Source organism: Mobula hypostoma, chromosome 21, assembly GCF_963921235.1.
Source record: "Mobula hypostoma chromosome 21, sMobHyp1.1, whole genome shotgun sequence".
In the NCBI taxonomy this organism is placed as follows: domain Eukaryota; kingdom Metazoa; phylum Chordata; class Chondrichthyes; order Myliobatiformes; family Myliobatidae; genus Mobula; species Mobula hypostoma.
The window spans coordinates 11,573,615-11,601,254 of record NC_086117.1 but is presented as its reverse complement, the minus strand read 5'-3'; the positions used below and the strand labels follow the sequence as shown (position 1 = coordinate 11,601,254).

General features: G+C 43.1%; 1 protein-coding gene across 4 annotated transcripts in view; it reads right to left on the bottom strand.

Annotated features, from left to right (window-relative positions):
- The window catches only part of LOC134359788 (ras-specific guanine nucleotide-releasing factor RalGPS1-like), a 756,496-nt gene that overhangs the window by 417,279 nt on the left and 311,577 nt on the right, over positions 1 to 27,640 (bottom strand). For all 4 annotated transcript variants that reach the window (XM_063073428.1, XM_063073429.1, XM_063073430.1 and 1 more), the window contains one exon: positions 26,224 to 26,350. In XM_063073428.1, the coding sequence (XP_062929498.1) occupies positions 26,224 to 26,350 (127 nt within the window). The remainder of the gene's footprint in view (positions 1 to 26,223; positions 26,351 to 27,640) is intronic.

Genomic DNA, 27,640 nt, shown 5'->3' with positions numbered 1-27,640 from the left:
CTGAGAAACCCACAAAGTGTCGACATAATTCTGGCGCCAACATAGCATGCCCACGTCTTACTAAAGTGACCCATATGCCTTTGGAATGTGGGTGGAAACGGAAGCACCCAGAGGAAACCACTGTGGTCACGGGGTGAAGGTACAATCTCTTTCAAGACAGTGGCGGGAAAAGAAGCCGGGTCACTAGCACTGTAAAGTGCCATCAATGTCAAGCTTGGTCAAGGTTACATTTCCGGAAAGACATATTCAGGGATTTATTTATTTATTGACATACAGCCCATCAAGCCACGCCATCCAGTAATCCCTGATTTAGTCCTAGCCTAATCACAGGACAATTTACAATGACCAATTAACCTACTAACAGGCATGCCTTTGAACCAGAGCACCCGGAGGAAACCCACGCAGTCACAGGCAGAACGTCCAAACTCCTCGCAGTCAGCTGCGGGAATTGAACCTGGGTCACTGGAACTGTAAGGCTCTGTGCTATCCACGATGCTACCGTGCCGTCCTGGATCTTCCGGAGCTGGTTGAAGAATAAAGTATTTTGAAGTTGGATGGCAAGGTAATGCAGGGAAAGGAATGTGTGGTGTGAGTAAGGAGATCATGGGTGGCGATAGAGACAGATACATTAGGAGCATTTAGGAAACATTTTGGGCATGTGGATGATAGAAAAGTGGAGAGCTATGTGGGAGGGAAGGGTTAGATTGATCTTAGAGTAAGTTAAAAGATCAGCACAACATCATGGGTCAAAGTGCCTGTACTTTGCTCTAATATTCTATGTTATAAGTTATTATTAGATTAAATATCCAAATTATAACTATCTCAGAAATCAGTCCAGGGTGGAATGTCTAATTTGGAATTCTCCACTGAGCAAGGGAAAAGTCAGATGGAAGACTGGAGACCGACGGAAAGTAAATCTTAAAATGAGTACATATTCAGCTGCGAGGGCTGCATAACACTGCATAAACCACAAGGAATGCACAATCCTGGCCACACAAGGAAACCTCCACAGAGGCCCAATGCAGTCAAGAGCAGCACACGAGGGAGCAGCTGCAACTCAACACTGCTTCAATGCATCCTGCGCTGCAGCCATTTGAAAGACACGTAATGAAGTTCCCAGTCAGAAGATATTTGATCCAAACGGAGGTCTGGAGGGGAAGCTGAGCCGTCAGCAACTTTGGTGGGAAAGGAGTGTAGAATCGTGAAATGGTTAAGGCACAGAGGGAGGTTACTGAACTTACTGAGTTAATGCCAGATCCCTGCAGACCACTTCTGTCAATCCCCGTCCCCAGAGTCCTGCAAATGATTCTCTCCGAAGCAAAGCTGCTCTCAAGTTGGCGCTGCTCATGCTCTGCGCACTGGTGAACAGCACAGGGAACAGGAGGCGAGGAACTCGGAGAGAACCCATCAACCAGATGGTGGGGAACAACGAACGGCAACGCAGGGGGAGGAATGTGTGAAGTGAGCAGGGTGATTGTGGAGGAACTTCAGACCCTAATGAACTGTTAGTTTATTTTAATAGAACATAGACTAGTACAGCACAGTACAGGCCCTTCGGCCCACAATGTTGTGCCAACCCTCAAACCCTGCCTCCCATATAAGCCCCCACCTTAAATTCCTCCATATACCTGGCTAGTAGTCTCTTAAACTTCACTAGTGTATCTGCCTCCACCACTGACTCAGGCAGTGCATTCCACGCACCATCCACTCTCTGAGTAAAAAACCTTCCTCTAATATCCCCCTTGAACTTCCCACCCCTTACCTTAAAGCCATGTCCTCTTGTATTGAGCAGTGGTGCCCTGGGGAAGAGGCGCTGGCTATCCACTCTATCTATTCCTCTTATTATCTTGTACATCTCTATCATGTCTCCTCTCATCCTCCTTCTCTCCAAAGAGTAAAGCCCTAGCTCCTGGTTATTTTCAGTAACAAAGTTCATGAATGCCTCGGGTATCCTGCTCGCTGATTTGCCAGTAGACAAGCTAGAATCAGAAATAGGCTTATTATCACTGACATACTGTATGTTGTAAAATTTGCCACTTTGCGGCAGCAACACTTCACAATACATAAAAATATACTTTAATCTACAATAAAGATAAATAAAAATAAGTAAGTAGTGTAAAAAGACGGCAAACAGTGAGATTGTGTTCATGGTCTGTTCAAAAATCTGATGGCGAAGGGGAAGAAGCTGTTCCTAAAATGATGAGTGTGTAATCTTCAGGCTCCTGTACCTCCTCCCCGATGGTAGCAATGAGAAGAGGGCATGTCCTCGATGGTGAGGGTCCTTCATGATGGATGCCACCCTCTGGAGCCTCACCTTTTCAAGATGTCCTCAGTGACGGGGAGGCCAGTGCCCATGATGATACAGGTTTAGGAGGGGCATATGAAATAAAAACAGATTAGGGGAATAGTGAAGTCTTCTTTCCAAAAGTACCGCAAATGTTAGGTATCTGAAATTAAGTAGAAAGTATTGCAAAAGCCCACTCACTCTGGGCTGGTTCCGTAGAGAGCCAGAAACAGGGCAAACATTTCAGTCTGATGAGGTGTGCGTGAAGATGCAGGGAAAAGGGGGAGAGTCCAGAAAGATCTAGAATATGGGGAACATCTTAGGAATGAAACGGTAGAAGAGACGAAGGAGCTGGGTGCATTTAGATAGCGCCAAGGTTTGTGAATTACATAGGCAATTGAGCTTATGGAGGTGTTTAAAATCATGAGAAGCAGAGGGAGGGCAAATACTTAGTCTTTTTCCCCACAGGAAGAGAACCAAAAACCTTGAGGGCATGGGTTGAAGGTGAAAGGGGAAGGATTTAAAGGTGGTGGGGGGTCTGAGGCGCAATTTCAAGATTGTTTATTGTCCTTCAGTACAAGAGTGTAAAGTTGAACGAAATGATTGTTACTCCAGATCCAATACAGTGTGAAGAACCTCTTCACACACACAGTGAGGCATACAAGGTATAGGAGCAGAATTAGGCCATTTTGTCCATTGAGTCTGCTCCACCATTTCATCATGGCTGATTCATTTCTCTCTCAACCCCAATCTCCTGCCTTCTCCCTGTATCCCTTCATGCCCTGACCAATCAGGAATCTAGAATATATGGAATGGGTAGTCAGGGAAAGTAGTTGAGACAGGTAGAATAAGGATATTTAAAGGACATTTGTAGAAGTATATAGATAGGAAAGACATAGAAGGATATGGGCCTAATGGGACCATCTTAAGTAGGAACCTTGGTCGGCCTGGATGAGTTGGCAAAGGGCCTGTTTTTATGTTGTGTGAGTATACGATCCGTATGAGTGTTAAAAAGGGAAGATGATTACTGCTTTAAATTCCCATGAAGGCTGCAATTGCTAACTCACAGTTTATTTTTCTTTACAGAGTGCAATAAACTCTCAGTTTTGCAGCTCTAAAAGAGAAAATGGGAGCAAGCCGATCTTGACAATGGGTCAGGAAAAAAGTAAGGCTTAAAAAAAAAACATATAAAGAGCTGACAGAAACATCTGAATCAGATGTTTTTGTCATTACTTAATTCCAGGAATGAGCTTGCCGACAGCTACCTGTTCCCAGTATTTTGAACCATGAATTATGTTCCTTAGTGTGGAAAATCAGGTCCATGTAAACCACCCATCCTTACAGAGAGTGAGAAAACTTCAAAATGTTCAAAAGTCACAAGAGATTGTCCAGATGCTGCAACAACTATGGAAATGGATAAACAGTTGATATTTTGGGATGAGAATCTTCACCAGTTGTTGGCAGTGGAGCTAAATAATTTAAGTGTCAGATTGCTAGCATTTTTGATTTGCGTTATCAATATAAAAAGGGTCCTTACTCTGAGTATCTTGCTGAAAAGTTAGATCCTCCAAAGCTTGGAAATAATTTGGAGAATTGGCTCAGGTGGGAGATGGTTGAGTTGAGTTGCTCTTCGATCTTGGCAATTTTACTTGCAAATATTTTGTCACCCATATGAAGTGTGCTCGCTGTCAGGAGAACTTTGCCTGCAGGCAAGCCTTCACACGGGAGCAACTGATGACACCCCCTTGTACGGTGAAGAAACGTCTTCAAGTAAATTGCCAAGATCGGAGAACAAATCAATCCAACCATCTTCCATAGGCCTTAGAGCTCAAGATCAGTCTGGAGGCTACAGGTTACCAATACCACCCCAGGTACCATTTGACACATGAGCTGCCACTCTGAATTGTGAGCAACCAAAACCTGTGTAGGTTTGCTGGGCATTGTGGGCATGTTATGTTGGCACCAGAATGTATGGTGACAGTTGTATGTTGCACCCAGCACATCCTTTGGTGTGTTGGTTGTTAACACAAATGCTGTATTTCACTGTATGTTAACATGCAGTTAGTGGCCACTTTACACCCATATATCTTCTCATTAATGCTAATATCTAATCAACCAATCACATGGCAGCAACTCGATGCATAAAAGCATGCAGACATGGTCAAGAGGTTCAGTTGTTATTCAGACCAAACATCGGAATGGGGAAGAAATGTGATCCAAATGACTTTGACCCTGGAACGGGAGTGGATTCAGTATCTCAGAAACTGCTGATCTCCTGGGATTTTCATGCACAACAGTTTCTAAAAAAAAAACATCCAGTGAGCATCAGTTCTGTGGGTGAAAATGCCTTGTTAATGAGATATCGGATAAGTCATGGGTGAAAGGTTCAAACTGACAGGAAGGCGACAGCAACTCAACTAACTACGTATTACAACAGTGGTGTGCAGAAGAGCATCTCTGAATGCACAACACATCAAACCTTGAAGTGGATGGGCTACAGCAGCAGAAGATCATGATCGTTATTAGGTACAGGCAGTATCTAATAAAGTGGCCACTGAATGTATACATGCCAGAAATAAATGTGAAGCTGAAACGTCCAGGCCTTTTGCCCCTTGCAAGCACCTCTCATCATGGAGCAGTCCAGTCTCTTGCCATCTAGAAATATAACAGATTTGTTTATGCCAGACTATTCCCTACAAGGATAAGTGAAATCACAGAGCAGCCAACCAATGCAGGAGGAAATATTCTGGTTAATTTATCCACACAATGTGACCTCTGCTTGTCACGTAGGTAGTGGAGGCCAAATCATGAGAAATATTAAACACGAGAAAGTCTGCAGATACTGGAAATCCAAAGCAGCACACAAAAAATGCTGAAGTAACTCAGCAGCATCAATGGAAATGAATAAACAATCAGCATTTTGGGCCGAGACCTCCAGCATTTTGCGTGCATTGCTCTGGATTTCCAACATCTGCAGAATCTCTTGCATTCAAGACTATGGCAGATCCAAATTTGGCGTCTGCACTTTCCTGCCGGCACACCAGAAACCCCGACTCCCAAAAGAAGTTGTTGTCACCTTTAATATACTCAGTGACTCGGCCTCTGAAGTGGTAAGTTCCAAAGGGGAAACATCCTGTGAAGGAAGAAATTCTTTCTAAACTTCATCTTAAATAGGTGACACACACAATGTGCTGGAGGAACTCAGCAGGTTTGGCAGCACCTATGGAAACGAATAAGCAGTTGTCGTTTCGGGCCGAGACTTTTCTTCGGGATTAGGAAGAAGGAGGGAAGACCTCAAAATAAAAAGGTGAGGGGATGGGATGGAGACTAGATGGAGGGTGATAGGTGAAGCCAGGAGGATGAGGAAGTTAAGGGGCTGGAGAAGAAGGAACTGAGAGGAGAGAAGAGTTGACCGTAGGAGAAAGAGAAGGAGGAGGGGACCTGGGGGGAAGTGATAGACAGGTGAGGAGGTAAAAGGCCAGGGTGGGGAATAGAAGATATGAGATCTATTTAAGGAAATGGATTAGTCATTTTTAAAAGACTACAGGCTCTGTGGAAATCAAGAACAGGATAGTGAGTTGGATGATTAGTCATGATAGTGTTAAATGCTGGTGTAGTATCAAAAACCTAGACTTGCTCCTACTTTCTAGCTTTCCATTTTCTCAGCAGAGTTGGACGTAACAAGCCAAATTTCCTCCTCCTGTGCCAGAGTCAGAATCAGGTTTATTATCACTGACATATGTTGTGAAATTTGTTGTGCAGCAGCGGTAGTACAGTGCATTACGTAACACATACGAAGAAATATTAAAATTTAAAGAAGTAATGCAAAACGAGAGCAAAAGTTGTGGGGTAAGTTCATTGTCCATTCAGAAAACTTTTCGTGGAGGGGAAGAAGCTGCTTCTAAAATATTGACAGCGTGTCTTCAGCCTTCTGTGGCTCCTTTCTAACAGTAATAATAAGAAGAAATTTCTATGGCGATTATTCTAAGGATCTCATTTGAATAGCTACACTTCAGACTCACCTTCATCACTGCGTTGGAACACTGGCCTAAGTAGTGACTACCAACTGGTGCCCAGGGCTCTCAGAGTGGAACAAACTTCAGATACGGGAGGGCACGCTCTAAACCCCAGAGAGCACAGTAATGAGGCCACAGGACCAAGGATGGTCATGGCTGGAACATGTACCAGAATTATTCACGAAGCAGCAGTGGGATTGGGAAGGCAGTCAGAAGTGAAATGGAAAGATTGTTATTCTATTGGAAGGAGTTCATCTTTGTATTCCACAAAATCCTCCAATTACATCATAAAATCTGAGAATGTTTACAATAGCAACCATGTGATAACAATCTATGAAGCTGGAGGATATACTTCAGATGAAATCTGAAAATTACAATTTCAAAGTTTCCTCGTCAACAGCCAAGTTTTCTTACTCAATTTGAAGCATGGAAGCTCGGTGCAATATTTTCACACGTGGCCACAGATGCAAAATGCTGTCCAGAAGACGATGGCTTCATTCTGAGTTCTCCGTAATATTTTTCCAGTTGAACTGCCAGGCGTGGAGAATGTCAACTTGCCTGCAGCCATTAGAAAGGAGGCAAAGGCAAGTTTCTCCAGAAAAACATGAACCCCCACACCCCTCCACCATCTCTAAGTTGTCTGCCTGTTCATCCAGCGCCCAGAGATGGAAATACAAACACAACCTCCAATACAATTGAGCACATCTACAAGGAACGCTCTCGCAGCAAAACACATTCCCATCATCAAAGACTAAAGTGGCAGGTATATAGGGTTGAGCAGGATCCAGGATCAGCCATGATGGAATGGCGAAGTGGGCTGAATGGTTTACCCCCACCATCCAGGCCGTGGTCTCTTTTGTTGCTGCCATCAGGAAGGAGGTACAGGAGCCTCAGGTCCCACACCACCAGGTTCAGGAACAGTTATTACCCCCTTCAACCATCAGGTTCCTGAATCAGTTTGGATAACTTCACTCACTTCAACACTGAAATGATCCCACAACCATAAGATACGGTTTGAAGGACAACTCGTGTTCTTGTTAGTATTTATTTATTTATTTTGTATTTGCACAGATTGTCATCTTTTGCATATTGATTGTCTGTGAATCACTGTTTGCGTGTAGATTTTCATTGATTCTGTTGTACTTCTTTGCTCTGTAGTGAATGCCTGCAAGAAAATGAATCACAGGGTATATTGTGGTGACATACACTCAGTGACCATTTTATTAGGTACCCCCTGTACCTAATAAAGTGGCCACCGCGTATATGTCTTCAGCTGCTGTAGCCCATCCACTTCAAGGTTTGACATGTGCATTCAGAGACACACAGCACTATTATAATGCGTGGTTTGACTTACTATCACTGTCCTGTCAGCTGGAACCAGTCTAGTCATTCTCCTCTGACCTCTTTCATTAACAAGGCATTTTCACCCACAGAACTGCCACTCAATGGTTTTTGTTTTGGGTTTTTTTGCACCATTTTCTATAAACTCTAGAAACTGTTGTGTGTGAAAATCTCAGAGGATCAGTAGCTTCTGAGATACTCAAAGCACCCCGTCAGGCTGCAACAATCCACAGTCAAAGTCACTTAGATCAGATTTCTTCCCTGTTCTGATGTTTGGTCTGAACAACAACTAAACCTCTTGACCATGTCTGCATGCTTTTATGCATTGAGTTGCCGCCACTTGATGAGATATTCTGGTAAGATGGCAGAAGTGGGGGGTGGGGGAAATTTGTTCACCGAGGGAGAAATCAATATTCATGCCATCAGATTGAAGGCTACCCATACAAAATATAAGGTGTTGTTCCTGCACCCTGAGGATGGCCTCTTCTTGGCACAAGAGGAGGCCATGGATAGGCACGTCAGAACAGGAATGGGAATTGGAATTAAAATATCTGACCACTGGGAAATCCCACTTGCAACGGATGGTGCGGAGGTGCTCGATGAAGCAGTCTCCCAGTTTAACCGATTTTGTGGCTGTCCAAGATAGGAGATGGGACTTGTTGGTGTGTTGGTGTGGCACTCGATCAGTACTGCATGTAATGTCAGTCTAGAATATACAGTTAAGTCACGGTTTGAACTCTCAGAATTCTGCATCACAGGCAAGTGTTCTTCCAACTGTGCCACAGCTGACAATCTGGTTGTTGGGGATCAGAGCTCAACCTTTGCACTTTGATATATTTAGTTATCTGTGCTTGTCAATCACTTAAAGTCTTCTAAGTGATCCCAAGCAGCTGCTATGCATGTGAAAATGGCTGGGATCTCTCCTTCACCACTTCTTAATGGGAACAGAATGGGTTTTCCTCAGCACTTCATGCACGTACTAGTTCCAAATCAAAGTTCACACACCATCACTGTACTGCAGTGACCTCCAACCCAATGGCATCAACCATCAATTTCTCTATGTTACAGTAATTTCTGCCCCTTCCCTCTTCTCCCTTTTTCTATTCTCCATTCTGGCTCCCCTCTCATCCCTTCTCTTCACCTGCCCATCACCTTTCCTCCTTCCCTTTCTCCCATGATCCACTCTCCTCTCCTATCCAATTCCCTCTTCCTTAGCCCTTTACCTTTTCTACCTTTCATCTCACCGGTTTTTACTTCATCGCCCCCTCCCCCAGCCACCCACCTTCCCACTCACCTTGTCTCACCTATCACCCGCCAGCTTGTCGTTCTTGCCCTCCTCCCATCTACTTATTCTGGCTTCTTCCCCCTTTCCCTTCCAGTCCTGATGAAGGGTTTCAGCCTGAATTGTCAACTCTTCACTCCTCTCCATCGATGCTGCCTGACTTGCTGAGTTCCTCCAACGTTTAGTGTGGGTTGCAGTACTGCATGCATTTCTGGCTGCTGTACCGAGGAAGGGTGCGGTTGTACTGGAAAGAGTGCAGAGGAGATTCATCAGGATGTTGCCTGGATTGATGCACTTTAGTTATTGGGAGAGGTTGGATATACTGGGCTTGTTTTCTCTAGAGCAAGGGTGGCTGAGTATATTTATTTATTGATTGATTTAAATTGTTTATTTATTGAGATACAACACGGAATAGGCCCTTTTGGCCTTTGAGCCACGCTGCCCAGCAACCCACTAATTTAATCCTAATCTAATCACGGGAGAATTTACAATGCCCTTCTAACCTACCAACCGGTATCGGAAGAAAATAAGAGCACCCGGAGGAAACCCACGCGGTCACAGGGAGAACGTACAAACTCCTTACAGGCAGCGGCAGGAATTGAACCTAGGTCACTAGCTCTGTAAAGTGTTGTGCTAACCACTACGCTAGCGCGTATAAAGCAATATAGATGGGTAGGTCAAAGATTTTCCCTGGTAGTTGAATCAAAAACACAAAGACATTGGTTTAAGCTGAAACAAAAGAGGTTTACATTAGATCTGAGTATTTTTCTTATGGATTTGAAGTTTTATTTTACACTGAAAGTGGTTTATGTCTGAAACCTGCTACAGTCACTATTTTTAAGAAACAATTAGGTGGGCACTTAAACAGCCAAGGTGTACAGGAGTCCCAACCTTTATTATACCATGGACCCCCTAACTGAGGGATCCATGGACCTCAGGTTAAGAACCCCTGGTATAGAAGGATATAAATATGATGGTAAGGAAATGAGATTAATGGTTAAGATAGCAGGGGTGTGATGGGCTGAAAGGCCTATTTCTGTGGCATTAAGCTCTATGACTCTATGATCTCCTTTCAATGTGCGACATAGAGATCTCACTGCCTAGTTACTGGTTAGTTGCAAAGTCTAGAAAATTATGGATCTTTTTACTCCATGGTCATAAGATGTGGATGTCACGAGTAACATCAGCATCTACACTTCATCCATAATTGCCCCTGAACTCAGTAGTCACTTCAGACTGGGTAAGGACTTCTTTTCCTGAATGACTTTAGTGAATCTTTTATTTATTTATTGAGATACAGCACAGAATGGGTACTTCTGGCCCTTCGAGCTGCACCACCCAGCAACCCAATTTAATTCCAGCCTAATCACAGGATAATTTACAATAACCAATTAACCTAACACTGGTACATCTTTGATCATCTTCATAATAACCAAATGATTTTAAGATCACACTATTGATATTAGATCCTGAGAAGTATTCCTCTAGATTATTTATTTGCTAATTAATTTGTGGTAATATCACTTTGTGTTGTGTGTGAGAGTTGTATGTAGTGTATTTCGCACTTTGGTCCGGAAGAACGTCGTTTCATTTGGTGGTATACATGTGTCCAATTGAATGACAGAAAAACTGAACTTGATTAGATCTTAAACAAGATGTGTTAAATGACTTGAATTTGAATGCCACAGGTGAGATTCCATCCAAATGAACCATGAAAATCTCCAGACGGTTCTCACAGTTACATACCAGGCTTGGATATAACCAATCCTTAACCATCTCTGTTCAACATCTCACTTTACATCACCTACTTTGGCAATTCAAACAGGAACTCACCATCTACACCTTGAAGAGAATTGGTGATGCGCAGCACAAATTCCCCTCAAGGTGAAGATGGGGAATTCCTGTTTATTTATTTCCGGCCTTTTCATGAGCCTACTGCTCAATGGAAGAGGAAGCAGGTTTCCCCTCTTCATCTATTCCACACTCCGGGCTCTTACCTCTTCTCACCTGCCTATCATGTGCCCCTCCTCTTTCTCTTTATCCTATGGTCCACTCTCCTCTCCTATCAGATTCCTTCCTCTCCAGCCCTTTACCTTTCCCACCCACCCGCTGAGATATTCTGGTGTCTTCTCCTTTCCTTTCCAGTCCTGATGAAGGGTCTCGGCCTGAAACATCGACTATTTATTCATTTCCATAGACGCCGCCTGGCCTGCTGAGTTCCACCAGCATTTTGTGTGTGTTGCTTTGGGTTCCCAGCATCTGCAGAATCTCTCATGTTTATAATTTTCAGAGAGTCTTTGGCAAGTGCATTTTGAAGACTCTACATACTGGAGTTTCACTGATGCCCCTGCCTATCATATACATGGGCCCAGTGTTAATCTTCATTTGACCTTCAGGATTTGTGTTAGAGAATGACAGTTTATATAAGGAATTATCTTTACATCTAATATTACATACATTAGAAACACCTCTCAATATAGTGCCAGCCAAATTAAACCCAGAAATACTATATTAAAATAGTATTCCTTCTATATCAGATTGCACAAAGGTCTAATTTTAAGTTTCAACTGAAAATGTCAAGATGACCTTCACAAGAAAGAGGACTGTTTCTTCATTTCCCTCTACAGATGCTGCCTGACCTGCTGAGTTCGTTTAGCATTTTGTGTGTGCTATATCGGTAAGGATCTCAGACAGGAAGGACAGCTGCTCCTCACTGCAACCTTCATAACTAATTTCATATTGAAAGAAGAAGAATTGGCAATTTATGCCTCTTCTTGCCATACAAACACTAGCAGCTTGGTAGTGAGGCACTAGCGTCCACCGATCGCAATTTGTAGTTCTAGTGTTCACTGATCATGGTGTGAGGTACTAGTGTTCACCAATCGTGGTTTGTAGTAGCACACATAAGAGTTGCTAGTGAACGCAGCAGGCCAGGCAGCATCTCTAGGAAGAGGTGCAGTCGACGTTTCAGGCCGAGACCCTTCGTCAGGACTAACTGAAGGAAGAGACTTCTCCAGGTTCTCCAGTCTCCTCCCAGATTCTAAAGACTTAGGCATTAGGGTTAGTAGGCTGCGGACGTGCCATGCTGGTGCCAGAGTTGTAACGATGTTTGTGTGATGTCTCAGCACAAACCTCGGTCTGTGTTGGTTGTATGTTTCACTGTATGTTTCGATGTACATGGGAAAAATAAAGCTAATCTTTTTTTCCTTACAATAAAAGTATTTCATGCACAAGAGAACTTATGAAGCATTTTGGTTATTATGCAGGAAAATACCTCTTCTAGTAACATCTAGGAACCACAGAATCAAAAGCAGATGGGTGATTGGTCTCGGCCTGAAACGTCGACTGCGCCTCTTCCTATAGATGATGCCTGGCCTGCTGCGTTCACCAGCAACTTTGATGTGTGTTGGGTGATTTTTAATATTTACCCATGGGGTATCACAGATCTGAAGGCTTTACTATAACTCAACAAACTGCTAATGAGGATATACTGTACCTGGAGACCATGTTAGAGGCACCACACCCTCAGACGGATATGGCTGTGCTGATTATCCAAACTGATACTTGGATCTTAAGACTTTACTTTCAAGGAGAGGTTGCATTAATAGAGTTATATTCCCTAGATTTCAAAGGTGATCTGATCAAATTCTTCAGTATATCCAGGGAAATGGACACACTAGCTCTAGACTGGGTCGAGGCGGAACGGATAAAATTTCCAACAAGGGAAACCAGGATCAAAGTTAGCGAACACTTCTACACAAGGGATGTAGAAATATGCTAAATTATAGATGCTGAGTCAAACTGCTGTTTTAAATCTATTTAATAAGATTGTTGTCCATCAAAGTTACAAAGTGGCACGGATGACAGGAAGGGGTGTGGGATGACAGGAAGGGGTGTGGCTGACAGGAAGGGTCGTGGGTGACAGGAAGGGGTGTGGGCGACAGGAAGGGGTGTGGGCGACAGGAAGGGTCGTGGGTGACAGAAAGGGTCGTGGGTGACAGGAAGGGGTGTGGGCGACAGGAAGGGGCGTGGGCGACGGGAAGGGGCGTGGGTGACGGGAAGGGGCGTGGGTGACGGGAAGGGTCGTGAATGACGGGAAGGGGTGTGGGTGACGGGAAGGGTCGTGGGCGACAGGAAGGGGTGTGGGTGACAGGAAGGGTCGTGGGTGACAGGAAGGGGTGTGGATGACAGGAAGGGGTGTAGGTGACAGGAAGAGTCGTGGGCGACAGGAAGGGGTGTGGGCGACAGGAAGGGTCGTGGGCGACAGGAAGGGGTGTGGGTGACGGGAAGGGGTGTGGGTGACAGGAAGGGTCATGGGCAACAGGAAGGGGTGTGGGTGACAGGAAGGGGTGTGGGTGACAGGAAGGGGTGTGGTAGTGGATTGTCATCTTATTGACAGGTAGAAAGAGCAATATTGTAATATACCTTGAGATAATTAAACAGAAAACTCACATCAAAAATTATTATTTTCAGAGGGGTAAATGGAAGCATAATCTTACTGGAATCTTTCTCTAGCTTCAAAACCTCTTCAAATTGAAAAGGTAGACTTGAATAAGAAAAAGAAAGTCTAAAGCAATTTTGAAAAAGAGGGAAAAGGCATGTTGAGATTGCACAGGGCTTTGTAACTGCTGGGCACTGGGTGACGTTTGGTCTCTTTCCCCAAAGTGATGCCAAGTAGATATGGCAGACTTATCGATGGGACAAAGGAGTGTGAGGCATTTCAGCCAATCCCATGCTTCCCAGAGTGTAGAAGAACAAGAGGTGATTTACTGAGGCATAAGTGATCCCAAGAAGAACTGACAAGGTCGATGCTGGGAGGCTGGGGATCCCAGACCCAAGGAGCAAACCGGAAGCCAATAAAGACTCGGGTAAGAAGAAGTTTCTTCATTGCAGTTGAAAACATTGTTTTTCTCCGCCTCAGCAAACTACAGCTGCTCAGTCGGTGAGTACATTCTGGACTAGATTTGGCAGAGTCCTTTTTCTTAAAGGAGAAATAATTGTCACGGGATTAGGCAGGAAACTGGAGCTGAGGTGTGATCGTATTGGATAGAGGAGCAAGCTCAAGGGACAATCTGACCAACTCCAGCTTCACGTTCCTATGTTCTCGGTTTATATTACCAAGGCATGAAACAAAGTCTAGCCAGTTTTCCAGCCAGCCTCAGCATCCCTGACACACATGCAAGCAAGCCCAAACCCCAAAGGGATGCCAGTGAAGGGAAGGCCAGATTGTCTTTCGCTACACTTATGTCTAGCTTTCAGGAAGCACACATAACTACTCCTAAGACACCAGCTTTCATTCATCTGCAACTCAACAGTAGATAGATCCCATGGGACATCAAAGCTTTGTCTGGCTCCTGGCAGTAAGATTAATGGGATGTTAGGTTGCATTTTTTTAAAAAACGGCTCGGAGCACAGATCAAAGTAAGTAACCTTCCACAATACAAACCTGGAGCAGCTTTCCTGCATCCCGCATTACTAAAAACAAACAATTCAGCTGGAAAACGTGGAGGGAATTACTAAAAGCTTGAGAGGACGTAAAGACAGAAAGAACAGGAGAACAAGAATGCTGTTTACTGGTGAGAAGATGGTGGGACAAAGTGATAGAGCTTTTGAAAAGGACACAGTTAAGTAACGTACATGATCGTACACATCTGTTGGGATTGACTGTTCCAGTTTATGCTTGTTGTTTGTTTATTTACAGACACAGCACGGTAACAAGCTCTTCTGGCCCAACAAGCCCACACCACCCAATTACATTCCTGTGACCAATTAACCTACTAACCCAAACATCTTTGGGAGGTGGGAAGAAACCAGGGCACCTGGAGGAAACCCACGTGGTCACATGGAGAACACACAAACAGCTTACAGCCAGTGGGAGGAACTGAACTCCAATCACTGGTGCTGTAATAGTCATATGCTAACCACGCCACCAGTGATTATCACTGTTCAGACAGCTCGGGTGCTTTCAATTTACTTTTTAAAAGGCAGGCAAATAAGTCATTTTCTGGTTTCTATAACAAATTGCATCTGGCAAAGATATTCAAAAAAACAGCTTTGATCATCACCTTGTTTCTCTCTCTCCGCCCCCGAACCTTTTAAATCGACTCCTCATCTTCTTTTCCTCCAGTTCTGCAGAAGGGTCTCGGCCCGAAACGTCAACTGTACTTTTGTCCATAGATGCTGCCTGGCCTGCTGAGTTCCTCCAGTATTTCGTGTGTGCTGTCCACGTTTTAACTTCAGGATTCATAACCAGTGCAATATACTGCACTGCAGTAAATGTAATTACAAGGTGTCACCTGGGAACATTGCAGGCAGGATGTTCCCGCCCACAGTTTAATCATCGTTTCCTCAATCACAGGCAGGAAGGGTGCGAAGATGTCACTTGAGTATCAGGTGGCCACAGCAACCACCAAGAGTCTTTAGTCCCACATGGTGGATGTCTTATTGTTGGTAGCCCAAGTTATCCTCCAGAATTAGTTGGCACATTCAAAGTTTTTAACTGTTCTGAGCACCATCCTTGAACTTGAAGACAGAGTACAATGGCTGGATTCTTTGCATTGCGCAGGAACAGAGGGATCTTGGAACACAAGTTCACAGATCCCTCAAAGATGCCAGACAAGTTGATTGTAGTTAAGAAGGCGTGTTGCCCTTCACTAGTTGGGGGGATGAGTTTAAGAGGTAATGTTACGGCTCTATAAAACTCTGGTTACAGCACACCTGGAATATTGTTCTCTGTTCCGGTCGCCTCATTATAGGAAGGATATGGAAGCTTTAGAGAGGGTGCAGATGAGATTTTTACTGCCAGGATTAGAGAACATATCATGTGAGGATAGGCTAAGTGAGCTAGGGCTTTTCTCTTTAGAACGACTTGACAGAGGTTATGAGAGACATAGGTAGGGTACCTTTTTGCCGGGGCAGGAATGGCCAATACCAGAGGATGTGTGATTAAGGTGAGTGGAGGAAGGTTTAGGGTGGATGTCAAAGGCAGGTTTTCTACTCAGAGAGTGGTGGTCGTCTGGAATGCACTGCTGGGGTAGTGGTACACGTTGATACAATAGGGTTTTTTAAATTTGTAAGACTGGGTCTCTTTGATTAATCAAACAAAATTCATTCACCACCTCCGTATATATAGAGCACAGCCAATTTGAAATTGGTAACAAAAACAACTATTGACTTTACACTTATTCATTAATATTTTCCTTCACTAAATCGGCAACATTTTTCATCTTTTCCCCATTCCTCTTTACACTTTTATATTCCCAGCCTTCCTCACACCATCACACCACTACCCAGTGGGATTGGTTGATGATTAGTATGAAATTTTTAAAACAAGCTGAGTGAACATTTAAATTCTGCTTGACTGCCATTTAGGAATTCGTATTGGTTTATTATTGTCACAGTTACTGAGATACAGAGAATAACTTGTCATGCATACTGTTCATACAGATCAAATCATTTCACAGTGCATTCGGGTAGAACAAGGTAAAACAATAACAATGTGGAATAAATCTGATTGCTGCAGAGAAAGTACGGTGCGGGTAAACAATAAACTTCAAAGTTCAAAGTAAATTTACTGTCAAAGTATGTATATGTCACCATATACCACCATGAGATTCATTTTCTTGCAGGCATTCACAGTACATACAGAGTTACAAAATACACATGGACTAAGATGTTAACTGTCCTGTGCTATCACCAGTGGGATCATCAGTTGATCTGCCACCTGTCTTCAGGAGTTTCGGCCCGCTTATGATCAAGACTCCCTCGAGGTGGTGGGCCAGCAGTGCTAAATCACCACCTCCCACTGGTGAGCTTAAAAACTTGGCATCTCCCTCTATCAGAGTTGTTGGTCACTTCCATCCAACAGATAGTCTGCTCTCCAGGTGTCTATGCAACTACTGAAGGGTTACCCACAAAGAAATACAATAAAAGTCAATGAAAATCTACACAAAAAGACAGACAAGCAACCAATGTACAAGAAGGCAAACTGTGCAAAAATAAATAGTTGAACAGATAGATAAATAAATAAATACTGAGAACATCAGAATCAGGTTTAGTATCACTGGTGTAGGTCATAAAATTTGTTAACTTTATGACAGCAGTACAATACATGATAAATAAATATAGAGAAAGAACTGAAAAACAGTAAGGATATATATATGTCTATTAAATAGTTAAGTTAAAACTAAGTAGCGCAAAATGACAGAAATATTAAAAGGTAATGAGGTAGTAGCGTTCACGGATTCAATGTTCATTCAGAAATTGGAAACATGGGTTGCTCCGGATGGCTCTTGACGTGAGCTGGCAACAGCACATGACGAACGTTGAGCTCTATAACAACCTACCGATGCTCTCCACTAAAATCAAAGCAAGAAGACAGCAACTAGCAGGGCACTGTCTACACCACCCCGAGCTACCTGCCAGCCTAGTCATCATATGGGAGCCCAAGCATGGGAGGATGAACCCTGGGCGCCCTCCCAAGACTATGGTCAACACGCTCCTAGAAGACAGCGGCGTGGCTAATGTAGATGAACTGAACACACTGATGAGGGAGGGGGAGAAGTGGAGAGTCCGTCATCGTGCCCGGCGCCGGCCCCCTAGGCCTGAGTCGATGTAGTTGTAGTAGTAGTAGTAGTTGCAGGGTCCTTGAAAGTGAGTCCGTAGGATGTGAAATCAGTTTGGAGTTGAGCCTCAAGGTCATAAGAAGATAAGACTGTGAAGTCAAGACTCTACCTTATTGAACTATTTAATAGATAGTTTACTGCTGGAACAGAACAGACAAAGAAATAAAGAGTGACTTACTTTCCAGGTTGGCATAGTGTGGGAGGTATGGGGGTAGTCTGCATTGAAAAAATTAGGCCCTATTTCTAAAGTGGGAGTTCTATTTCTAAAGTGGGAGTTGAAGGACCGTCCATCTGTTTTGAGTAAAATTAGACAAGTATTATTCAATACAATTGCCAGGACAGATGCCATGGATATATCGTCCCCACAAGTGCAGAGGTTTTCTCTTTCATACTGAGAAATGTGCCAAAGTAACGCAGGAATGAAGCCTCCACTGTTAATACCAAGTACGCGTGCTAGTCCTCTGTCGAGATGGCAGATGGAATCGGAAAATCCAAGTCTGATTTGGTTCGGCATTTAAGAGTGGTTCAAAGTTCTTAGCCAGTTTGTCTAGAATTGCAGGCTAAGTGCAGTTTCAATTAATCATACACAGCTTGTAGGCCTCCTGTCAAAAGCTTCACAAAGGGTTCAAGCGCGTGGGTCAGAAAAGAACTTAGTAGCAGCCAGAACAGAAAGCAGGGGAATGAAGGGTTATGCGGAAAAGGCAATGCTGGTGGAGCTGAGTCCTCGGCTAGATTAGCCATGATCTCATTGCACAATAGAGCACATTCGACAGGCCAGGTGGCCGACTCCTGTACCCATGTCCTTATGCACCAGTTCATTGTTCCACTCCCACAATCCATCGCTTCAATTTGGTGGCATGGAGCTTCAGTCTAATTTCTGAGAACACTTTGCACCTTGGTGTACTGCTTCCTCTCTCTTACTTGTACAAATTGTTGAGCTGGCTGTTAAAACAAAAGCCACACCATTTTAAACGTTTCTTCCCCTGGCAGTTAAACAGATCAATCGCTCCAGTTAGCCACTGCTACCTCCTCTATCTATGACATCAGTCAATGTGCTGTAAGCACTTTAAAACATTTTTTATAATGCTGTTTACATCAGAATCAGGATCAAGATTAATATCACTGGCATATGTTGTGAAATTTGTTAACTTTCTGGCAGCAGTACAATGTAATACATAATAACAGAGAAAAACTGAATTACAGTATATATATATATATATATATATATATATATATATATATATATACACACACACATAATAACATAATAGGCAAATTAAATAAGCAGTGCAAAAAATATAAATTTAAAAAAGTAGTGAGGTAGTGTCCAATGCTTCAACGTCCATTCAGAAATCTGATGGCAGAGTGAAAGAAGCTGTTCCTGAATCACTGAGTATGTACTTTCAGGCTTCTGTACCTCCTTCCCAACAGTAACAATGAGAAGAGAGCATGTCCTAGGAATTGAAAGTTCATGATGGTATTTATTGATTTATGTACAGTTTAGTCTGTATTGGTTCTTTAACCTCTGCTTATTTTCTATATAATTCTTTGATCTTATAATTGTTGAATTTTATTGTGTGTTGCTCCCTGACCAACACACCATAGTAAATTCCCAATACATGGAAATGTATATGGTGTATAAAGTTGATCCTTGACCCTAAATATTTTCCTCTGAGTTCTGCAGCTGGAGTTGATTATCAGGTTGAAGGGAGAAAATAAGATTCAAGAATGGGCTCCTTGGACAAGTGCAACCACACCACCGACCCCTGGGAATCACAGGCCCAGCACATCATGTCTGTCAATGGCCCTCTTCTATTACAATGATGAGGCCAAAATCAGGCTGGAGATCCATCTGAGTAGCCTCCAATAAATGACATGAGCATCGATTTCTCAAACTTCCAGTAATTTCTCCCTTCTCCCCTCCTTACTCCTTCCCCTCCCCCCAGTTTCTTATTGTGGCTTCTATCCCCTCCCTTTCCAGTCCCAATGAAGGATGAGGAAGAAAAGGAAGAAGAAGAGGAAGAGGAAGAGGAAGAGGAGGAGGAAGAGGAGGAGGAGGAGGAGAAGGAGGAGGAGGAGGAGGAGGAGGAGGAGAAGAAGAAGGAGAAGAAGAAGAAGAAGAAAGCCCTTAACTCCGAGTGGAGTCTTGACGGCATTTTTTTTTAAGCAGGCTTTCTTATTTTTACGAGGCCGAGTTGCTAGCTCGGCACGGATGAAAAGCATGCAAGGGTATCGGCTGGATTCAAAATCGGGAGCCTTCGCTCCGTAGTCCGGCGCTGATGCCACTACGCCACCAGCCGGCCATGGTTCATAATGCCGAATATTTATTTCCCTCAAAAGATGCTGCCTGACCTGCTGGGTTCCAGTAGCATTTTGTGTGTGTTGCTCCAGATACAGATCGATTGCACCCTGTTACTACAAGGGAGGTTCACGGGTTTGGTAAGTGAGACAGAAGACACTGATTACAAAAATTACATTCACCAAATACTCGACCAAACATCTAAGCCATCTTAAGTTTCAAAGATTACGATCCTAAACATTCAGTAACACTGCAACTAATCAGGTACTGCATTAAGTCTGCTCAAATTGCACAACTACAAAATTAAACATTCAACAACAGATCACAAACAAGGGAAAATCGGCAGATGTTGGAAATATGAGCAACACAGACAAAATGCTGGAGGAACTCAGCAGGCCAGGCAGCGGCTTTGGAATAAAGTACAGTTGACGTTTCAGGCCAAGTCCTGGGGCTTGAAAGCGAGTCCATTATGTTATGGAATCAGTTCAGCATTGAGATGAATGAAGTTATCTACACTGATTTAGTAGCCTGATGGTTGAGGGGTCATAACTGTTCCTGAACCTGGTGGTGCGGGACCTAAGCCTCAGGACTCACACCACCAGGTTCAAGAACAGTTACCACCCTCAACCATCAGACTCTTGAGCAAAGGTGGCTAACTACACTCATCAATTGAGATATTCCCACAACCAACAATCTCACTTTAAGGACTTTTTACCTTGTTATTTCATACTCCCCTTATTTATTGCTTTTATTTATATTTGCATTTACACAGTTTGATGCCTTCTATGCTGTATTTGATCTTTCACTGACCCTATTATAGTTACTTTTCTGTAGATTTGATGAGTATGCCCACAGGAAAAGGAATCTCAGGGTTGCATGCATCTACTCAAATAATAAACTTTGAGCTTTAAGGCTCCTGTACCTCCTGCCTGGTGGTAGTAGTGCGAAGAAAGCGTATGAGAACATGAATTGTAGAGTCCATAACAGTGAGTCTATAGGTTGTGGAGACAGGACCAAAAGCTAACTGCTGGAAATGTGAGACAGATTGTATAAAGCTGCCTTATTCACTGTCAAGTTCTGAGAGCAGAGCCATAATGGACCAAGTCAGAGGAGAAAGTGATGTTCCTGGAGCTTAGATTGAGTTCCAGGAGAAAGGGGCAAGAGGCCAACGACGGACAGCAGAGTGAGTTGGTGATGGAGCGTTAGTGCCCGATGCCATCCTTGTGCATTGGAGACTAAGGGGCACCACGGTAGCACAGTGATTACATTGTGCCATTACAGTTTAAGGTATTCCGGAGTTCAGAGTTCATTTCCGGTGCCACCTGTGAGGGGTTTGCATGTTCTCCCTGTGAACCATGTGGATTTCATCCTGGTGCTTCAGTTTCCTCCCACAGTCCAAAGGCGTACTGGTTAGTAAGTTAATTGGTCTTTGTAAATAGCCCTGTGATTAGGCTAGGGTTAAATCGGTAGTTTGCTGGGCAGTGCGACTCATTGAACCAGAAGGGCCTGTTCTCAGCTGGATCTCTAAATAAATAAATAAACAGAATCGAATAGAATGGCGGATTGGTATTGACTTATTATTGTCACAGGTACCAAGACATGATAAAATGCTTTGGGCATCATGCAGAAATATCATGCCATATATAACTGTGTTGATGAAGTATAAATTAAAATCAGAACATCAAACATATGTAGTATTACACACAAAATGCTGAAGGAACAGCAGGTCAGGCAGCACCGATGCAAAGGAATAGATCTGAAATTTCATCAGAGCTCAACACTGAATCCTATAATTGAGTGGTGGAGTAGTCTTGATGGGCTGAATGGCCTACTTCTGCTCCTATATCTTACGGTCAATCCATTCAAGTGTCCTGTTGAAAGGTCTTGGCCCAAAACATCGACACTTTATTCCTTTCCATCAATGCTGCCTGACCTGCTGAGTTCCTCCAGGGTTTTCTGGGAGTTATTCTGGATTTCCAGCATCTGCAGAACATCTTGTGTTCATGCAGAATACACTCGGTGGCCACTTTATCAGGTACCTCCTGTGGTCGTCTGCTGGTGTAGCCCCTCCACTTCAACATTCAACGTGTTGTGCATTCAGAGATGCTCTTCTGCATTGTTGAAATGCATAGTAATTTGAGTTACTGTTGTCCTCCTGTCAGCTTGAACCAGTCTGGCCATTCTCTTCTGACATCTCTCATTAGCAAGACATTTTCACCCACTGTACTGCCACTCATTGGATTTCTTTTTTCATTTTTTGCATCATTCTCTTTAAACGATAGAGACTGTTGTTTGTGAAAAGCCCAAGAGATCAACAGTTTCTGAGATACTCAAACCACCCCATCTGGCACCAACAATCATTCCATGGTCAAAGTCACTTAGATCACATTTCTTCCTATTTTGATGTTTGGTCTGAACAGCAACTGAACCTCTTGACCGTGACTGCATTGAGTTGCTGCCGCACGTTTGACTGATTAGGTATTTGTATCATCAAACAGGTGTACAGTTGTACCTAACAAAGTGGCCACTGAGTGTAATGTTGCAGTTATAGAGAAAGAGCAGGTACACAAATGAAGTACAAGGGTCATGGTCAGGTAGACTGAGAGTTCAATAGCTCAGCTTTAGCCTGCTGCTAAAGTAGGTGGTAGAGGCAGCCACTGTTAAGCATGTTGGCAGGGAAGCCTTGGCTTGTGACTGCAGGGCCTTTTGAAAATGGTGTCCACTGCTTTCAGTGTGGGAACTCCACTGATACTCCAACTACCTTGAAATATGCTAACCTTCATTTAACCTTGAAGGTTCAAAAACGAGAAAGTAAGTTTATAAAGGGAATTAATCCTACATCTAAGATTACATATGTCAGAAATACCTCTCAATATAGCACCCAGCCAAAATAAACCCAGAGAAATCTTGATTTATTTTGAGCACATATAATTCATTAAAATAGTATTTCCACAATCTCAGATTCCACAAAAGTCCCATCTTAAAATTAGACTGTAGGCATTTGTATGTCAAAATGTCCTTGAGCAGAGAGATCTGTTTGCACTGATTGTATCTATATGCAGACCTGTAGGATTTCTTTGCTAACACAACTTTGTAATCAATTTAGATTGGAAGAGAATGCAGGAAAAGGAGTGATAAAGTTGCACAGAGGTCACTTGTGATGTTTTCAGGATATCACCTTGTAAATGATACTTTGCCTCTTTCTATGTGGAAAACCTAGTCTCAGCAACCTTGCCTCGTAACTGATGGAATTGGAATCAGAATCAGGGTTAATGTCACCGGCATATGTCGTGAAATGTGTTGTCTTTGCAAAGTATACTTACAGGCTGGAGAAATACCAGGGCTTGAAACAGCAGATAGAAAGGATGTGGAAGGTTAAAGCCAGAGTAATCTGCTGGTGATCGGAGCACTTGGAGCTGTAACACCTGGATTGGGAGAGTGGCTCCAACAAATCCTGGGAAGAACACCTGAGATCTCAGTCAAGAAGAACGCACGACTAAAAACAGCAAGGATAATGTGCCAAACCCTCAAATCCCCAGGCCTCTGGTAGAGGACCCAAGATTGAGGGAGAAATGCACAGATCCACCATCCATAAGGGATGAGGAAAAAAAATAGTTAAATTAAAAAAGTAGTGCCAAAATTCAGGACTACTTGGTGCACTGAAGTTCATTGCTCTGTTCTAATGGATTTCTTAATAAATGAATGAGTGAAGTGAGTGACTCGCTAGTTCATGTCAATCACCTTTGGAGATCTGCAGTCATATATAGGCCAGGGAGGTCAAAGATGGCAGATCTCCTTCTCCCATGGCCAGTATCAACATGGAATCAAAACCAGGATTAATATCACCGCCGTATGTTGTGAAAGTTGATACTTTTGCAGCAACCGTGCAATGCAATACATATTAGAGAGAAAAAAACTGGGAATTACCGTATGAAAGTATATATTAAATAGTTAAATTAAGTAAGTACTGTAGCGCAATAAAATAAGGTAGTGAGGTAGTGTTTATGGGTTCAATGTCCATTCAGAAATCAGAGGGAAAGAAGCTGTTCCTGAATCGTTGAGTGTGTGTCTTCAGGCTTCTGTACCTCTCTCCTGACGGTAGCAATGAGAACAAGGCATGACCAGGGTGATGGGGATCTTTAATGATGGATGCCGCCTTTTTGAGGCATCGTTCCTTGAAGATGCCCTAGATACTACAGATGCCCTAGATACTACAGAGGCTTACTTCGATCCTGTGCAGTAGCCACCCTCCCCCTTACGAGACGCCGATGCCGCCAGTTAGAATGCTCTCCAGGGTGTATCTGTAGAAATTTGCGAGTCAGAACTTAGCACAACGGCAGACAGTATGTTATTTTGCGGATGGTGGGAGTAATTCGCAAGTACCTCTGTTCTCATCAGTGGGCAGAATTCTGCTGAGGGCAGCGGGTGAGGCTGTGAACAGCCTCTCCTGGGGAGGAGAGAGGGTGGCCAATTGGCTCCGGAGTGCACCTGCACGTGGCTGTACTCCTGAACTTTGTCCACATTCCTCCACTGATCCATAAGCAGTGGACTCTACACTTGAGCTTCATCTTCAATCTCTAGAGATCAATGCTGACTCAGTGGCAACAAACACCTTTCATTGTTTAACGAAACAGCAAACTTGAGAGGACAAGGCAAAATGCACACAATTCCGGCTGTAGATAATAAGAAGGCATAACAGCATCTCCACTTCCTAAGGAGACTGAGCTATCTTAACTGCATTATACAGGAGCAACTTTAAGAGCATCTTGACAAGCTGCATCTCTACGTGGCATGGGAACAGCACAGCACGGGACCAGAAGTCACTATTAAGAACTGTGAGAATGGCCAAGAGGATCATAGGGGTCTCCCTACCATCCATTGGGGATATTTATCTGGAGCGCCGAGTACACAGGACCCTTAATATTATTAAGGATCCCGCCAATCCATCCAGCATCCTCATTGACTTTCTACCATCAGGCAGGAGACTCCGATGCACAAAGACAAGAGCGGTCAGGATGGGAAACAGCTTCTTCTTTCAGGCCGTTTGGCTTCTGAACTCACTGTCACCAGATAATTTGTACTGTACTCTACAATACTTAATTTATGCACTTTACTTTGTTTATCTGTGCATAATTCATTCATTTGTAGATTGTATCCTTACTTTCCAAAGTTATTGTGTGTTACGTGTACTTCAGTCTTTTACACTCTGGTCCAAAGAAACATTGTCTCATTTGATGGTATACATGTTTATAGTTAAATGACATTAAACTTGACTTGAGATATTTAACTAATATACAGGCTTGGATTACCTCCTTTGACATCCTAAGGTACAGTCTGCGGTCTTTTCAATATATGCCTGACACTTTCCTTCCTGTTTCAATGATTCTTTCAGTACAAAGATCAAAACACTAACAGTGCATTACAGAATAAAAATGATTATAAATGTGAAAACTGCTTTCTGATACAGCACGACCAATCAATATTATTGCCTGCTTGACCTTTATAGTGAAATACAAAAAAAATGTTTATTGTCTTGTACAGGCTGGAAAATCTCTTGATCTGAAATGAATTGAGCTTATAAGATTCAAAGGGTTCAGGAGGTTAAAACAAAGTCTTTAAAATGATCTGGCTTACAGCTGTTGTGACGAGCCAATGGAATCCTCACTGAAGAACCTTACTGGGGATCAGCATTTATTACATCATAAAAATGATTTTCTGCCTGAAATCTGAGAGGCTGGGCCTATTGTTAATGACCCACATCAATAAACAAGTCAACAAAATAATAAATGAAAATTAAACTTGGAGGGCCAGGAGAATTATAAGACAGCTATAACAGCTAACACCAAACTCTGCTTGCAATCTGAACAGTGATTCCTCAAACAACAGATCTTAAATCTAAAGCTCCTGTCAAGCATTCCTTCAAGTGCAGGAAAGAGTGAAAACATACCCAGCCAACATCTAAAATCACCTGCATCCTTCTCTCCATAACCAAGCTCAGCAGTGAATACATAAGCAATGAACTGCATCCCGAGTTATAGAACAAGAAATACATATTAATCATACAATGCAATTGTACATGTATCATACTGGACCACTATATGGTATCAATGTCCTAAGATTAAACCTCGTTACGATTTCAAGCACCTTTTCTGAGGAATAATTCTTTATCCATCTCCCACAAGAATCTATAAATCAAATCTAGTGGAGAGAGATACTATTTCAGCAGACAAAATGGAATCATTATAGCTGAGATTCTGTCCTGTGAATCACCAACATCACTTTTCCCAATGAAGCACTTCAAAACCACCACAGTATTTTCTCAGCCTTTGCCACATCTGGAGATAGTTTGCTTAGCACCAGCCAGGCATCTGACTCACCCAAGTACGGGATGCAGGGAACCATCCTCAAGCTGTTGATGAACTCCCGCATTCTCTTGTAGTTGTCTTCTTTTGTCACTAAGTAATCCAGCTTCTCAAATGTGGCTTTGTCTTTCCGGCTGACCAGCTGCAAAACAGGACAAAAGCTTAAATGTCAGGCTCTTTTATGAAAACAGAATTCATGGAGGAAGTGTGGTGCTGTCATGGCTCATCCTCTGTTGGTGCTGCTCTTGTCACAGAAACTAAACGGACTTATCACTTTGATCCTCCAAGAAGATCACAAGCTCGTCATGGTTTGCGTGTCTCAAAGGCCCGGAGAGCTATGCTTGCTGGAGTTATGGCTTTATGCTTTGACTCTTGACAGGGTCACCCATGCCAAGCAGGTCAAAGGGTAGAGTGGTCCACCAGTCCTCCAGGTTCAGGGGTTCAACTCAGAGCTAACAACCCTGACTGGCGAAACAAAACTAGAACAGAAACAGCATTGAAGGATCCTTTTACGCGTTTGTGACAGTATTCCCAAGTGTCAACCCAGAACTTGCAAGGCTGACAGGAGTGAAAACTGAATGGAAGCTATTGGTATGATGAAGGAAGCCCTGAAAACTGTCAAGGTAGCTAAGGACGGACAGAAACGGAGGACCTTCATGGCTGCCCTAAACGCCAGCAGGCATAACAGGTAGTAAGTAAGTTTTTACTTTGACTGCAGACTATTCAGGAAAATCATTCAATGATTTACCCTGGAAAATGCTTGGAAATGAGACACAATGAGAAGGACACTGCAGCATCTAAAGTCATCATCATCCCAAGTGGGTGTAAGGTCATAGTGTCCACACCAAGACTGCCAGACTCGAAAACAGTTACTTTCCCTAGCAGTAAGGCTGATCCACACCCCCAACCTCCACTACTTTATTAATTCCTATCAGAGTCGCTTTATGTACAGACACTCCTCTGCCTAGTGTCACTTTATGGACATTCAGTCAGTCGATGTATACAAGCTATCTTATGTACTTATATTTATTGTGTCTTTTATTATTATTGTGTTCTTTATCTTTATCTTACTGTGCTTCCTTTGTGCTGCATCAGATCTGGAGTAACAATTATTTCATTCTGCGCATTCACTGAAAATGATATAAAACAATCTTGAATCATGAATTGTTATGCCAGCATTAGAGTAAAGGGAAGTGTAAATGCAGAATTTGCATTTTCTTGTATTTTCCTCATAGTTTAACATCTCTGTGCTTGCTTGTATTTTTATATAATCACGTATTGATTTATTTATCTGACTGTTTATCGAGATACATTGTGGAATAACCCCTTCCAGCCCTTCGAGCCACGCTGTCCAGCGATCGCCCCAGTTTAATCCCAGCCTAAGCACAGAACAATTTAGAACAACCAATCAACTTGCCAGCAGTTACGTCTT